The sequence below is a fragment of the Salmo trutta genome, chromosome 40, assembly GCF_901001165.1.
Source record: "Salmo trutta chromosome 40, fSalTru1.1, whole genome shotgun sequence".
Taxonomy (NCBI): domain Eukaryota; kingdom Metazoa; phylum Chordata; class Actinopteri; order Salmoniformes; family Salmonidae; genus Salmo; species Salmo trutta.
In genome coordinates this window covers 8,719,129-8,736,248 of record NC_042996.1, presented here as the reverse complement: position 1 = coordinate 8,736,248, position 17,120 = coordinate 8,719,129, and the positions used below count along the sequence as shown (strand labels likewise).

The 17,120-nt window shown below is 43.9% G+C and overlaps 1 protein-coding gene across 2 annotated transcripts in view; it reads right to left on the bottom strand.

The window, feature by feature from the left end:
- Nucleotides 1-145: 145 nt before the first annotated feature.
- The window catches only part of LOC115180516 (tubby-related protein 3), a 45,435-nt gene continuing 28,460 nt past the window's right edge, over nucleotides 146-17,120 (bottom strand). The window contains exons 4-13 of one of the 2 annotated variants that reach the window (XM_029742666.1): nucleotides 12,140-12,302; nucleotides 10,908-11,114; nucleotides 9,050-9,208; nucleotides 7,545-7,678; nucleotides 7,108-7,299; nucleotides 6,745-6,857; nucleotides 5,991-6,108; nucleotides 3,803-3,901; nucleotides 3,203-3,374; nucleotides 146-3,055 (exon numbers count right to left, since the gene is read on the bottom strand). In XM_029742666.1, the coding sequence (XP_029598526.1) occupies nucleotides 2,922-3,055; nucleotides 3,203-3,374; nucleotides 3,803-3,901; nucleotides 5,991-6,108; nucleotides 6,745-6,857; nucleotides 7,108-7,299; nucleotides 7,545-7,678; nucleotides 9,050-9,208; nucleotides 10,908-11,114; nucleotides 12,140-12,302 (1,491 nt within the window). In that variant the 3' untranslated portion in view covers nucleotides 146-2,921. The remainder of the gene's footprint in view (nucleotides 3,056-3,202; nucleotides 3,375-3,802; nucleotides 3,902-5,990; nucleotides 6,109-6,744; nucleotides 6,858-7,107; nucleotides 7,300-7,544; nucleotides 7,679-9,049; nucleotides 9,209-10,907; nucleotides 11,115-12,139; nucleotides 12,303-17,120) is intronic. The other variant, XM_029742667.1, reaches the window with a different exon arrangement.

The following is a 17,120-nucleotide window of genomic DNA, read 5'->3' as shown; positions in this document are numbered from 1 at the left end:
TAATCGAGACAATTGTAACTTGATAATGTAGAAAGAAGAAATTATAAGTTCTAGATGTTGCTTTCAAAAAGGTTCTTATGTTCTTGAAAATAAATGGGTTTACTGAATACATCAGGGGTAGTCGGTTCCGTTTATGATTTTATGATTTTTTTTTAATGAGCGTGGCCTTATTTCTATTCCAGAATATTGGATGACTGTCATTCATATTCCAGTCACCCAGTTCAGTGTAACAGCGACAGGTTTAGGCTACTGCATGATACTAACATTTTCCCTGTACCCATCATGAGGTTGCTACAACCTAGCCTACAAATGAAAGTTTATAATGTACAGTGCTGTGAAAAAGTAATTGCCCCTTTCTATTTAGCATATTTTTGATACTGAATGTTATCAGATCTTCAACCAAAACCTGATATTAGATAAAAAGCTAAAATAAATTGCTAAAAGGCAACAAATTAGAAGTTTTGGAATGGCCTAGTCAAAGTCCAGACCTAATCACAACTGAGATGTTGAGGCAGGACATGAAACGAGCAGTTCATGCTTGAAAACCCACAAATGTCACTGAGTTAAATCAGCTCTGCATGCAAGAGTCAGCCAAAAGTCCTCCACAGCGACGTGAGAGACTGATCAACAACTACAGGAAGCGTTTGGTTGGAGTCATTGCAGCTAACTGGCACAACCAGTAATTGAGCTTAAGGGGGCACTTACTGTTTCCCACAGGGGCATTGGGTGTTGCATAACTTTGTTTATTAAATCAATTAGACAAGTATGTAATTGTGTTATTTGTTCACTCAGGTTCCCTTTATCTAATATTAGGTTTTGGTTGAAGATCTGATAACATCTAGTATCAAAAATATGCAAAAGTAGAGAAAATTAGAAAGGGGGCAAATCATTTTTCACAGCACTGTAGATGCAAATAAATGTTTTTTACTGAATACATGAATTACTTAAGCTTACAAGGGGAGTCTTGTTCACTTTACAATATCTTAATTTATTCTATTTACAGTCATATTTCTGAAATTCAATCCCCAAAACATTGTCAGAAAGTTAAGTTATGAATGTAATGCAATTCCCCATAAGTATCTTGTAGTAAAACGTTATATTTCTCTCTTTAATATATTTTGTACAAACAAACCCTTTCCCTCTTTCAAACAGTACATCTTGTGAATTAACTTTGTTTCCCAACACTGTCACACATAATCAGTGTTTGTCTTGTTTGGACAGGAATCAAATGCATCCTGCAGGTTACCCAGGAATGTTCCTAATCCTCCAAGAAAAAGAATCACAGTACTGGACAGAATCATCTCTAGCACATCCATCCAGCTGAAACTTTAATCAAGGGTGACTTTTACATGGTGCAAAATAGTTCAAACCTGTGCAAAAAATACTGTAAATGTAATAATCTGGCATTGTGATGCAATTTGAAACTTTTCTTCAGCAACGAGCGTTGTAAAAAAGGCCACTATTTATGCATTTTTCAGTGTACTTAAAACTCTACTTAACTTTTTATGCTCACCTTTTTATTTATTTTTGCACAGATTTGAACTATTTTGCACCTTAAATGTCACCCCAAAAGTAATTTCCCACTGGGCACAGACGTCAGTTCAACGTCTAGTTTTGATTTACATTTGGTTGAGTTGTGAAATCAACCAAACATTTGACCCAGTCATTGGATTTAAAAGTTGGGTTAAAAAAAAGACCAATTCCTTTTTGCATATCCAATCAGTGTTCCACGTTGATTCAAAGTCATCACCTCAAATGTTGGGGTTGAAATGACGTGGAAACGTTGATTCAACCAGATTTTGCCCAGTGGGTTCTCAATGACTTCTTGGTACAGTACAAGTGTAGTCTGCTGAACAGAGTAATAACACTTCCAGTTACAGTACATATTAAATGTAGTGTTATTATTCAATCGGGTGTCATTTCAAATGGGTAGATACATTTGGCATATAATGTAGACTGAGTACAGGCCGACCGTTGTCACTTGGAATCCAAACGGAATATTCCTCTATTGTTTGGATTCCAGGCTAACGCTTGTATTCCACACATTGAAATTACATTTAGGCTGACATTTCATGATATTTGAAAATGAGCAGTATGTCCAAACATTAAGACATATCTTATATAAAACCATAATAAAATCCTTTAATCGTGCTTGCTGGGCAACTCTATGGACTTTCCCGTGAGGTTTTAACGTGAATGTAAAATGGAGTAAAATGACACTTGGAATCAACATTAAAGGCAACTTTAAAAACATCTGCTAAAAACTCATAAGTTCATCAGACATGTGTTGAGGCCTATAAAACATTCAAATCTGATATAAATCAAAGACACCATCTCCTGTGACCTGGTCTAGTCTGTGTTAGAAGTCCTGTCCCTAACAGGGAGTGCCCATGACAGTTTGGTCTATGATGCTTGGTGTCCTTTTTCCCTTTCAATCAATTTCAATACACATAAAATCACCAATATACAACAGCTAAAGCAACAAAAAGCAATACAAACTCATTGAAACAGAACTACAGATAAATACAAATAAAAACAAAGGCGCCTTGATGATTTGACAAGCTTCCCTTTGTGGACGGTAATTTCATTTTTCTGCCGATAAGGAAAATCCTATATCCTCCACCCAAATCTACTTGCTTTTGTCCTCTCTCTCACACACCCACTCTCTTCATCAGCTCTCCAAGTCAGCATGATTCGGGTGCCATGATTGGATGTACCACGTAGGGGTGAGAGGTCATAGTTCATGATTATTTCCATAGTGGCAGACTGCTGGCGAGCTGACTGCTGACTGTACAAGGAAGGCGCTGAATCCTGTGACGGGGAGGGGCGGTGTTGTGGACTTGGCATTGTCCTGGAGGGGGAGGGAGTGGGTTGAAAAGACCATGGAGGGAATGGCGAGTTAGGAGTCGTGATGGGGTTGGTCACTCGCAGGCCAGTTTGCTGTCGAAACTGGACAGGCCAATGGCGAAGGCTTGCAGGGCACACATGGGGTAGTTGTAGTCTAAGGTGAAAACGTCCTCGGCCACTCTGCCAAACTGCATTACGATGTAGTCCGCTGAGGGAAGAGAAGAGACGACTCAATAATGTGAAATCATTATTCCATTCTACCCAAGGAGAGGGAGTGAGAAATAGAGAGTGAAAAGGAGCGATAGAGAAAGAGAGGAGAGAAAGAGTCGAGAGAAGCACTGACGGATCGACTCACGATCGTTGTCATGGACGATCTGAAAGTTCTTGACGGAGGCCTGTGTGACGCGGCCGTGGAAATTGAGCACGTAGGACTGGGTGTCGTCGTTCCACACGGGGGCCTTGTTGTGCAGCTCGATCAGGTTCTCCACTGAGTGGTTCTGCCACTTACTTAGAAGGCTCTCCTGCTCCTGGAAACACACAAACAGGGTTGTATTCATTAGGCACTAAACAGAAGAAATAGGACTGAAACAGGGAGTGACAACCTTGACTTACCCAATAAGAATGCTCAATTTAGTTTTCAGTTGCGTGTCCTAATGAATACGACCCAGACATCCAAACCATCTGATCTGACGTCACTCCCCAGTGACCACATCTCACAGCCCTTAGTGGGTTAGCCTCTAAGGGCTGTTTCCATTACATGATGTTGACTTCAATACTCACTCCATTATTCAGATTGTGCTAAATTATTTTCTATTTCAAGATGTAAGAATGCTAGTCTTAAATCAATCATGCCCTCTGACACGCCCCTCTCCCTTACTGTGCATAACAAGTACAGTGACTACAAATGTTAGGAGAAGTGATTGGAGTTGTACATTCCCATGGGGCTGATACATACACTGTTTGGACGGACGGGGACCCTCTCAAAGTTCATGTTCATGCCTGGGATGATGACGGTCATCTTGCGGGGACCTTTAAACCCCAGAACGTTGGTCTCCTGCAGAGAGAACACAGGAGATCAGAATGTCACACAATCTTACAGGTTCAATTATATTACTGTTTGTGTGTGTGTGTGTGTGTGTGTGTGTGTGTGTGTGTGTGTGTGTGTGTGTGTGTGTGTGTGTGTGTGTGTGTGTGTGTGTGTGTGTGTGTGTGTGTGTGTGTGTGTGTGTGTGTGTGTGTGTGTGTGTGTGTGTGTGTGTGTGTGTGTTAGAGGTCGACCGATTAATCGGAATGGCCGATTAATTAGGGCCAATTTCAAGTTTTCATAACAATCGGTAATCGGTATTTTTGGCCACCGATTTTTTTATATATTTTTTTAACACCTTTATTTAACTAGGCAAGTCAGATTAAGAACACATTCTTATTTTCAATGACGGCCTAGGAACGGGGGTTAACTGCCTTGTTCAGGGGGGGATTTGGGGATTCGTTTTTGCAACCTTCTGGTTACTAGTCCAACGCTCTAACCACCTGCCTTACATTGCACTCCACGAGGAGCCTGCATGGCAGGCTGACTACCTGTTACGCGAGGGCAGCAAGAGGCCAAGGTAAGTTGCTAGCTAGCATTAAAACTTATCTTATAAAAAACGATCAATCTTAACATAATCACTAGTTAACTACACATGGTTGATGATATTACTAGTTTATCTAACGTGTCCTGCGTTGCATATAATCGATGCGGTGCCTGTTAATTTCTCATCGAATCACAGCCTACTTCGACAAACGGGTGATGATTTAACAAGCGCATTTGCGAAAAAAGCACTGTCGTTGCACCAATGTACCTAACCATAAACATCAATGCCTTTCTTTAATATCAATACACAAGTATATATTTTTAAACCTGCATATTTAGTTAATATTGCCTGCTAACATGAAATTGTGTCACTGTCAGGGTATATGCAACAGTTTGGGCCGCCTCGCTCGTTGCGAACTAATTTGCCAGAATTGTACGTAATTATGACATAACATTGAAGGTTGTGCAATGTAACAGGAATATTTAGACTTAGGGATGCCACCTGTTAGATAAAATACGGAACGGTTCCGTATTTCACTGAAAGAAAAAACTTTTTGTTTTCGAGATGATAGTTTCTGGATTCGACCATATTAATGACCTAAGGCTCGTATTTCTGCGTGTTTATTGTATTATAATTAAGTCTATGATTTGATAGAGCAGTCTCACTGAGCGGTGGTAGGCACCAGCATGCTTGTAAGCATTCATTCAAACAGCACTTTCGTGCGTTTTGCCAGCAGCTCTTCGCAATGCTTCAAGCATTGCGCTGTTTATGACTTCAAGCCTATCAACTCCCAAGATTAGGCTGGTGTAACCGATGTGAAATGGCTAGCTAGTTAGCGGGGTGCGCGCTAATAGTGTTTCAAACGTCACTCGCTCTGAGACTTGGAGTAGTTGTTCCCCTTGCTCTGCATGGGTAACGCTGCTTCGAGGGTGGCTATTGTCGATGTGTTCCTGGTTCGAGCCCAGGTAGGAGCGAGGAGAGGGACGGAAGCTATACTGTTACACTGGCAATACTAAAGTGCCTATAAAAACATCCAATAGTCAAAGGTATATGAAATACAAATCGTAGAGAGAAATAGTCCTATAATTCCTATAATAACTACAACCTAAAACTTCTTACCTGGGAATATTGAAGACTCATGTTAAAAGGAACCACCAGCTTTCATATGTTCCCATGTTCTGAGCAAGGAACTTAAACGTTAGCCTTCTTACATGGCACATATTGCACTTTTACTTTCTTCTCCAACACTTTGTTTTTGCATTATTTAAACCAAATTGAACATGTTTCATTATTTATTTGAGGCTAAATTTATTTTATTGATGTATTATATTAAGTTAAAATAAGTGTTGTTGTAATTGTCGTTATTACAAATAAATAAATAAAAAAATTGACCGATTAATCTGTATCGTCTTTTCTTGGTCCTCCAATAATTGGCATCGGTATCTGCGTTGAAAAATCATAATCGGTCGACCTCTAGTGTGTGTGTGTGTGTGTGTGTGTGTGTGTGTGTGTGTGTGTGTGTGTGTGTGTGTGTGTGTGTGTGTGTGTGTGTGTGTGTGTGTGTACACTCACATAGCAGATGGCTGCGAGTTCCTGTCGTGTGTTGCTCTCCTCCAGCAGAGCTCCAGGGTTCTTACAGGGGTTGGTGCCTTGGTCATACACCGTGAACTTGGTCCCCATCAGGTTAGACCTGCAGGATGACCAGACTAATCACATTAGAGTCTACAATGTCCCTCCAGCACTCACAATCTGTCACGTCCTGACCAGTATTAGGGATTATTTGTAATGGTAGTTTGGTCAGGACGTGGCAGAGGGTATTTTGTTTATGTGGTTCGGGGTGGTGGTTTATTTAGTAGGGTGTTTGGTTAGTTAGTTCCGGGTTTTGGGGTTATGTTCTGTGTTAGTATTTCTATGTTCTTTCTGGTTAGTTGTATATCTATGTCTAGTTAATTGGGGTTGGACTCTCAATTGGAGGCAGGTGCTTTCTAGTTGCCTCTGATTGAGAGTCCTATATATGGGTATGTGTTTGGTTTAGTGTTTGTGAGAGATTGTTTCTTGTTTTGCTGTGTGTGCCTGACAAGACTGTCTAGTTCGTGTGTGTTTTTGGATACGTGTTTATTTAGGTTTTTCCTTCTTTGTCTGTAATAAAGAAGATGAGTATACACTTCCCTGCTGCATTTTGGTCCTCTCCTTACGATATGCGTGACACAATCCCACTTCACACCCAATAGGGTTATCAGATGCAGCCGAGGGCTCAAAATAATATGGAAATTGTTCATCAGCAAAGATTTAGAATTATATTTAGAGTTGTGAGATATGGTCCTACCTCAGTTTCCCCATGAAGCTCTCTCCCTCGCGTGACAGGTCCGTGGCATCCACTGAGATCAGGTAGTTGGACGTCTTGCTCTTTTTCCTCTTCCTCCCAGCCAGAAGAAACAGCTGGGTGAAATAAAGAGAGTAAACTCAGGGTGAGAGGGAAACTCACAAACCGTCATTTTAATCAGCGCAATCAAAACAGGTGTTACTTTTACTTTATATTCTCATACCATTTCAAATGTAGCTATTTAGGAAAAGAAAATTAAACAGGCCCGTGAAATAAGATGGTAAAATAAATCTATCTTGACTGTAAATCTATCTAGGTCTTGTCTCCATGTTAATCCACCATGACAGGATGTGAGGTCAAATGTACCTTCCTGCCGTCCTCTCTCTCCATGTGCATAAAGTAGGTGGGGTACAGGCCGCGGTCCATTCCCTTCTTGTCCCGGGATATGCGGCACTTGATGGTGACGCCGCGGGGGGCGGGACGCACCACAAACTCCTCCAGGTTGTCCACTTCGATCAGGGCGCTCTCCGCCGTGGGCGACCCCGGTGTCACGTACTCCTGTGAGGGACACACACACACACTGCTACGTCACAAAACATACTGGCCAATCACTGTTATAAAGGAGATACGGTCCAGGAGTAGGGGGAACAACATTCATCTGCCATCTTGTTGTTTCAGTGTCTTCAAGTGACAAGTTTTGATTTGCCATGTGTAATGAATACATTAAATCTCACAAGCCATAGCTATGTGTGTGCTCCTAATGATATGACAGGACAGAGACAACTATATATGGTTGGACTCACTGTGTTGGACTTTGTGCTGGAGGCAGACGCAGGCCGGGTTGACTCTGGGTTGGGGGACAGCGAGCGTGTCCGGTCTTCATTACCGTGTTCCTCATCCTCACTGGCCTCTTCGTAGTTCATACTGCCTGACAGACCTGGTCATGGGAGAAAGAGTGCACTATGGGAGATGTGGCCTACAGCTTACACTCCATTGGTTGGGATCAGGAGGGCCCAGGGTTCTATGCAGACAGGAGAGATCATCTCAGATGCCCAGCCAAGCTGAAAACGCCTCCATATCTCCTCAGTAATCCCATAGGTTCTTATTGCCATGACTCGAAGATGGATTTTTTTCTCCTGGGACCCAAAGTGATTAGCCTGCATGTAATGGATATGGGCAACGTATTTCTTCAAATGTATGCAAATTTTGTTTTTGATCACATAGCCTTTGATTTGTTCCAACTAAGTCATCATACTACCCCAGTTGAAAATATGAACTGATGCAATATTTCTGCAATCGGAAAAGGCCACATATTACAATATGCAGCTAAAACTGCTCTTTAAAAATATTTCGTAGTCCCCAAACAATTTGAGGAGACAACCTAACCTCAAAACAGCTGGCAGAGGATGGGAAGGAAAGCGGAAGCGAAATAGTGCTGAGTAACTGTTGAGACCCATTGAGGAAAAACGTTTCTGTATAGAAGACGAGACTACCCAGTAACCAGGTTACGATAGAAGAGACCTGTTATGAACTTCTAGCCATCCCAGCAGCCTTCATTATCCCCAGACACCACTGTTAGTCCACTTCAGAGCCCTATTCATTTCCATATTGGAAAGAATACTGTTGAAATACAAGACAATAGATTCTCCATCTTCAGTGTGTTTTATCCATCACTGAGACCAGGTTTCCTGGACCCAGATTAAGCCTAGGCTTGTACTAAATGCACGTTAAGCATGCTTTTCAGTCCAGGAGTAATCTGTGTCCGAGAAAGCGGCCCTGATAGTCCAATTTAAAGGGGTTAGTTAGGAACGAGTGAAAGCAGAAATCCTATTGAGAGATACCAGCCAGACAGGCCCAGCACGGTGTGGTCAGACAGGCCTCTGTGGGAGCTGCTCTGGACAGGTGTCAGTAATGCTGCTAATTGGATTTACCAGCCGTGACACTGGCTGGTGCTTTGGAATATTTTAATGAGAAAGCATTTTTTAGGTGCGAAAGCATAATTCAAAGTGAGCAGGGGAAAAATGTCCGCTCGCAATGTGTTCCATTGTTGATGATACAAGAAATATGAAATGTTTTTCTTCAGTGTGGCTTGAGGCTAGAGTATGATATCTAGCACTTTACAGCCAATGACTAGGTTATTATCAGTAACTATAGAATTCACTGTTGTCGTATCCTCCCTTAGTTTCACCTCTGCTCCATAGAGTTAGTGCTGCAGAGAGAGAGGAAAGGAGGGAGGGAGAGAGACAGAAACCCAGCAACCTTCACTACAGCCCTGTCACCATGGGAACGGCAGGCTGCTCTCTACTACCTGACTGGAGTAGTTTCTCCCTGGCAGACAGTGGGCGCTCTGGCCCCTCCTCCGGCCCCTCCTCTGGGCCCTCCTCCACTGCACCAACCAACTGGACCACCCTGTCGTTGGCGGGGTCAGTCAGAGAGGGGGAGGGGCTGAGAGAGATGTCCCACGCCTCTGCAGACAGACACGTATGTATTGGCCAACGTGGCTAGAAACAATATGTACACAGTGGTGTTCACTCCATCCAGCCCCAGAGATGTGTCTAAATGTCAGGGTACTGCCAAACATGAAATACAGACCGCAAATGTCAACTACATTCTAATAGTGACTCAAAGGCATCAATTAAAACAACACACAAAGCTTTGTAGACTCACTGCTTTTACTATATCAGCCAAATGGAAAAGTCAAAGCTCAGGTTGTAAAACCAAAACTTGCAACGTGATCATTTCAACCCCTTCCTCTGTCTCACAGCACATGAAGAACTTGGGAACTAGCTGACCAGTTTTGATTGAATAGCGTCCCCAAGTCAAATCCAAATGGAGGCAGTAGGCTATTACTAATCCTTTGCCGTTTCCATTTCAATTCATTTCTACTGGGAAATAAAAAAGCATGGGCAGCCAGGCAGACAGATACTATCTAAAGGCACCTGAGGACAGGCTGGATCTCAGTAGCACTAAGCAGACCAGACATTCATTCATGATGAAGGTTTGCATTATTGAGAGGGGAGTGTCACCTGCCCTCTTGTTGCTGTCCAGGAGAAGATCCTTAAAAACCGAGGCTAATGCAGTAATATGCTGCCCTTAATCTGGGTCTCAGGTTTAACTAGGTAATACATCTCTCTCCCGGATATAGACCTGGCTACCTTCATTTAGCTTGTCATTTAGCACAGTAACAGTACAGAAGGATAATGAATTAGTCTCAGGAAATGAAAGAGACTTCAACACTCTTCGTGGACCAGCCAGGAGAGGAGGTGGGGTGACATAAATAGGTACTGTGGTAGGTGGATGCTACTCTTGCCCCTTACACATTATAAAATGATCCAATTCTCACTGTGTCACCATCAACCTCACCCTCCGCCCTGGGAGGAGGTAGTATCCCAGAGCAGGGAAAAGGTTTTAGCACTGCGCAATGGCTTTTAATGAGGGTAACTGAAAGGACAGCAGCAACAGCTGCAACAATAAACCACAACCTTCAAAGTTCTTGAGACTGTCCCTGAACAACGATGTTGACCAGATACGCTCCCATTTCTCATCTGTCCTCCTTTGCTTTCTTTATCTTCTCACCCCCTACCTATCACTCTATCCTGCATTTCTCGCTCTCTCTCTCTCTGTCAGTTCAGCCTGTCCTCTCACTAGACTACAAAGTGCCTCTACCAGCCCAGAGGTGTGAAAGAGGCACTTATATTGAGTGCCCTGTCGGTGTAGCCGTGAGGCCCGCCAGAGCAGCAGACGGGATGTGATCTCTGAAGCTGCTTGGTATTCGTGTGCTGAGGCGACCCAGAGGATTTATCAGGGTAGATGACGATGAGGATATAAATGACTGACTCGCATGTGTACACACTCTCCTAGGCCTTCTGTCTATAGCACTACTGCGTATGAGACATTGTCTGTGCTGTGTAGGCCATAGGGATAGGACTATTTCCTGGTCACATGGTCTGACCATAACTAGGCCCCGGAGTGTTTCCTGGTCACATGGTCTGACCATAACTAGGTCCCGCAGTATTTCCTGGTCAGGTAAGGTGTTCAGGAAACCCTCCAGCCTTTACCTACTGACAAAACTCTTTATAACACTCTGCTTTAACACTCCTACCTTCTGTCCAAACTGGCTGTCCTGACTCCCTATCTGACCCCCTTCTCAAGCCCCCCCGGCTCACCTCGTTTCTGCAGCAGCTCGTGGATGTCCGTCTTGGGCTCCAGCAGAGTCTCCGTGTCCCCATCCCGGTCTGGCTCCTCCGCGGGGGGAGACTGTGGCAGCGACTGGGACAGGGACAGGGGCTGAGACTTGCTCACTGACAGAATCTGGATCTTGGCACCCAGGTCTGGGGCCTCAGAGCCCATGAAGGCAGCAGGGCCGTCGATACCTGCAGGGTGAGGCGCATTCACAGACGTTTTTTGAATTATGTTAATGACTTTGTCCTGCTTGTCTGTGTGTTTGAGCACCCAGCTGTTTACTTCTCCAAGAGCTGTTCTGTATTCCAGTGCTTCTATCTGTGCTTCCCTGAGGTGATTTAATTTGTACCTACCCCTTATTACTTAGCCGTCTGCTTGCAGCTGCATTTCTCTGTAGTAGCTCTACTCTATGTTCATGTCAGAGCTTAGCCTTGTGCTATGGAGTGATATGCTGCACTGAGCAGGTGGCCCTTTTCTTGCCTGAGAGTCTGAATGCTGCTCTGCCTCTCTGAATGTGATTCTCTCCTCCCCATCTGAAGGACCCTCAGGGCATCAGAGAGAACAGCTTCCTGGGTGTCTCCTCCACTACCTTGAACAATCGCTTCTCCACATGTCCCAAGACTGAGGGAGGCGTTATTAGACACACGCGCGAGCACACGCACGCACGCACGCACCACACACACACACACACCTCAACATATTAGTTTCCTGATTGTTTGTAGGAACATTGTATTGTTTCCCAGTATGTGAGAGACTAAAATGTGTTGCATGTCAATGTACAGGTGATTGGTATCAGAAGTGGGATGCACCAATGTTTATGATCCTATTCTATATAAGCACTTTTTCTCTAGTCTGGTATTTCCTGACTGGTTTCCTCTACCTCGATCTGGAAAGCCACTCTGCTCCTCCAGAGCGAGCTCCATGACTGGCCCGTCTCCCTGCTTTCCTGGGCAACATGGGGCCTGGCCCCACCTTCTCCCTCTCACTGTCCTCACCTGATGTACTGCCCTCACTCTGGACTGGAAAGCAAATGGATCATTAAAGTATTCTTCTTCACAGCCAACACCAACAACTGTCTATCTCTTGACTGTGGACTGGAGTTCAATCACTCAACACTGATTCTGCTTCCTCAGACCCATTACTTTCTCCCGATTGTGCGACCTGACCCCGGAAAAACTAGCTAGTACAGTAGCTAACCCCAAGAACCAAGGCTCACCGTCTATGATGACATCGCTGGTGATGCTGAGGCGTGACTCCACCAGCGGGGCCTGCTCCTCACTGCGCCGAGGCCTGGAGCGCCTGGGCCGGGCCTCTGGGTTGGGCTGCACCATCAGGGGCTCCTGCCGCTTCCGCCGCTGCTTCTGCTCCAACAGCGCCCTCTGTGGACGGGAGGGGAATTACGACAGTGAGAGTATACCATGCAAATATTGTCTGTCCGTCCCTCCCTCCCTCCCTGCCCCAGACTGACAGCTAGACTGACAGCTGGACTGACAGCTGGTGATAAGGCTCTAGTGATCCTCTCTCTCTGGACCCTACCTGTATCTGTCCAGGTATACCTGGCCTCGCTTCCCCACGGTCCATGAGGACACCATCCCTTTCCCTCATTAAAACACTCTTTAATCACAGAGGTCTGGCTGCTATGTAATGCATACCTGTAGACTGTGTACTTCCAGTCATTGCTTAAACACTAGTTAGCATTGGCTGGCGAAACGACCGCCGCTAACTTCCTTCCTACTGGATGCAGAGACAGAAAACTGGTACCCATGAGTTCATCTAACTCTGGGGAAGAATTACTTTATGATGACTTCCTCATCATCAAGCCAGACACTAATCTATATTCAACCTTATACAGACAGCCTTAGACCTTCTCCAGATCACTCAAAATGCTGAGAACCAGACAATCAGTAACGACTCTGTCCTTATCAGACACTTGGTGGTGTTGTTTTGAAAAAGAGTGCTCTCTCTCAGAGTTATCTTAAGCAATACGACAAAACAAATGAGCAAAAAAACTCATTATTGTGGCTTGCCAGCTTCGTTTCAGGGGTGTCAAATAAGATGCATGTTCCTATGGTAACCGTGTCAGAGTGTCCTTGATAGACTCCACACTCATTGTTGTTGTCTTTTCACCACTCCCACTGTTGTTGAGGGAGAGGACAGAACATGATGGCCATTCAATGTGAATCTCAAAATGGAACCCCAGATGGCTTTGTAAACAACACACACAAGCTCTCTTACCTGAACTGGCAAATTATTCAGCCACAGTAAAATGTCATGTTTTCTTCCTTTGGTATCTTTGAGACTAAATTGGAAGGCAGAATAAGCAACTCGCATAGAAACAGGACAGGTGAGGTAAGGTTGACAAGGCTATATTTATCTCATAGTAAAGGTCACAGAATAATGGACCTTCCTATCCTAGCAATACCACTAGAGGAAATGGGACATAAGAGAGTTAGCTACTCAGTGTCACGCCCTGACCTTAGAGCCTTTTTTATTCTCTATTTTGTTAGGTCAGGGTGTGACTTGGGTGGCCATATCTAGGTTTCTATTTCTTTGTTGGCCTAGTATGGTTCCCATTCAGAGGCAGCTGTTTATCGTTGTCTCTGATTGGGGATCATACATAGGCAGCCCTTTTTCCCACCTGTGATTGTGCGATATTGTTTGTGTGTAGTTGCTTTCTGCACTGCATATAGCTTTACGTTCGTTGTTGTATTTTGTTGTTTTTTCCGGTGTCATTTTTATTAAAAGTAAAATGTACGCCTACCACGCTGCACCTTGGTCCAGTTCTTCAGACGATCGTAACACTCAGTGAAGGAACCTTCAGCAACAAATCCATTGAAATCAATTTAGAAAAACCTTTTACATGGGTCCTGGACAAGTAAGCCTAGACTGTTGTAAAAGATGCCATGAGACAAAGTAACAGAGTGCTTCACATACAGTGCAAACAATTCAAACTACTTAGTAACCCTAGAGTTGGAAATGCTGCTTCCTGTTGAACCCTATAACGCTGTGCTGGCTGAGGCTCTGTTCAGTACGGGGACAGAGAGACTGGGGACAGAGGACAGTGACAAGGCAGTGGGATCATTAGAGCTGACATTGTCACAGCCATCACAAACGCTCTGGGAAACTAGGGACAACAGCGACGAGGGTTAGCCCCCTTTAGATTTCTGGCTAAACAATACACAGCACAATGTCTCTATGAATATAAAAAAGCTTCACACTAGAGAAATGGTCAATTTCCATGAATTATGGTGACATTCATCAGTTGGCCCTGCAGTCCTGGTCTCTGGTCAAAGCAGGCGATGGGTTACGTAACTGCATCAATTAGTGGGGAGCATCAAAACAACAAGTGGTGTTTAGTGACGAACTGGGCTGGAAAGAGACGAGAGGTCCTTGTCTCTCTGAAGCCTCATTGTGCTGATTATCCACCACTACAGAAAGGTTTTATTACTCAGGGCTAACGCAACACACATTCAGGGCCAATGCAACACAGGCGCACACACAAAAGCACAGCAACGCACGCTCGTAGCTACACACACACACACACACATGCTCGTGCACACACACACACTACCATGGTCTGCTTCTATTTGACACCTGAATCTCAAGGTGCACCTGAAAAATTATATTCATTAAATACCCAGACTTTGTCTTTGATTAAAATGAAAATAAGACCAGATGAAAGGCCTCTGGGAGCTTAATGGTTTCAGCTTGGAGTCTGATGGTTTACATTTCAAACAGGCTTTGTTTTAAAAGGACACTTGGGGCTTTGGCATGAAGCCCTATATTTACTTCCCCAGAGCCAATGCTAACTAGCGTTATCCCAATGACTGGGCGTCTATGGCATCTATTAGCATGATAGCAATTACCATAGACTTCCAGTCATTGCGTTAACACTAGTTATCAATTGTGATAACGCTAGTTAGCAACTTCCTACAAACTGCACATAGAGACATACAAATGGTATCCACAAGTTCATCTGACTCTGGGGAAGTAGATAAAATCCTAAAGTATCCCTTCAAGAGTGGAACAGGGCTCGCCTCTTCATTTTCTTCTAAGGCTAAAAATAGCAGACAAATGAATAAAACATCTGAATGGATTATCATAATAAAACAGACTGTTCATTTGGACACAGGATACAGATTCCATGTAAACAAGAAACAAAAGCCCCACAATGCTTCACGATGAGATCCTATTTAAAAATGTTATCAAGAGCATAACATCTGACCCAGGATCTGATTAAACTTTGAAACTCTTTTGTCTAGTGTTTTTCTTCGTCTTCCCTCTTTGCTCTGGTACGCAGTCGTCTTCCTGTGTAAACTGGCTAGCAGTCGTCTTCCTGTGTAAACTGGCTAGCAGTAGTCTTCCTGTGTAAACTGGCTAGCAGTAGTCTTCCTGTGTAAACTGGCTAGCAGTAGTCTTCCTGTGTAAACTGGCTAGCAGTAGTCTTCCTGTGTAAACTGGCTAGCAGTCGTCTTCCTGTGTAAACTGGCTAGCAGTAGTCTTCCTGTGTAAACTGGCTAGCAGTAGTCTTCCTGTGTACACTGGCTAGCAGTCGTCTTCCTGTGTAAACTGGCTAGCAGTTGTCTTCCTGTGTAAACTGGCTAGCAGTAGTCTTCCTGTGTAAACTGGCTAGCAGTAGTCTTCCTGTGTAAACTGGAACGCAGTCGTCTTCCTGTGTACACTGGCTAGCAGTCGTCTTCCTGTGTAAACTGGCTAGCAGTAGTCTTCCTGTGTAAACTGGCTAGCAGTCGTCTTCCTGTGTAAACTGGAACGCAGTCGTCTTCCTGTGTAAACTGGCTAGCAGTAGTCTTCCTGTGTAAACTGGCTAGCAGTCGTCTTCCTGTGTAAACTGGAACGCAGTCGTCTTCCTGTGTAAACTGGAACGCAGTCGTCTTCCTGTGTAAACTGGCTAGCAGTCGTCTTCCTGTGTAAACTGGCTAGCAGTAGTCTTCCTGTGTAAACTGGCTAGCAGTAGTCTTCCTGTGTAAACTGGCTAGCAGTCGTCTTCCTGTGTAAACTGGCTAGCAGTAGTCTTCCTGTGTAAACTGGCACGCAGTCGTCTTCCTGTGTAAACTGGCTAGCAGTCGTCTTCCTGTGTAAACTGGCTAGCAGTCGTCTTCCTGTGTAAACTGGCTAGCAGTCGTCTTCCTGTGTAAACTGGCTAGCAGTAGTCTTCCTGTGTAAACTGGCTAGAAGTCGTCTTCCTGTGTAAACTGGCTAGCAGTAGTCTTCCTGTGTAAACTGGCACGCAGTCGTCTTCCTGTGTAAACTGGCTAGCAGTCGTCTTCCTGTGTAAACTGGCTAGCAGTCGTCTTCCTGTGTAAACTGGCTAGCAGTAGTCTTCCTGTGTAAACTGGCTAGCAGTAGTCTTCCTGTGTAAACTGTCTGGGAAATTCTTACTAGCCTTATTCGTGTAAGCTGTTTTTCTCTCACTGGTGTGATATTGATCTGTAACTAAGATGCTATTGCTGCTGGAATCTTAGCAATGGCCACTCCTGGATTTTACTCATGATAACTTTTTTACAGAACGGTTACCTCACAAGAACTGACAGCAGTAGAGCAGACACTGAAGTGTCTCACTCGCTGACAGAACACTTCACTTCACTGAATTAACCCTATCCAAACTGAACAGAACTCAAACCTAGTTCCTAGCTTGCTTGGACTACACTCTTAGCACCTTTTTTTCTATCTAGAACGTTGAACAGTTACACAGCTGTCCCCATAGGAGAACCCTTTAAATAACCCTTTTCGGTTCCAGGTAGAACCCATTGTGTTCCAGGTATAGAAGGAACCCTTTTGGGTTCCTTGTAGAACCCTTTCTACAGAGGGTTCTACATGGAACCCAAAAGGTTTCTACCTGTAACCAAAAAAGGATTATCCTATGGAGACAGCCGAAGAACCCTTTTGGAACCCTTTTTTCTAAGAGTGTATAATCCGAACATAGAGTATGGCCGGAAAATGAGGAATATTTATGCTTTAGGCTACTCATTGTTCAACTATTTGCATATTCAAACAGCAACATAAAGAGTTGATAGAATCTGTGGAATAGGCTATTTGTTCCCAGTACACCACCATTCCACAGATCATACCTCTAAATGATAAAATATCAGAATCTTTTCTTTTAAACTGCAGAAAAGAACGTAGGCTACTAGAAACAAAACTGCCCTACAATTAAAACAATCCATTGTATTATTGTC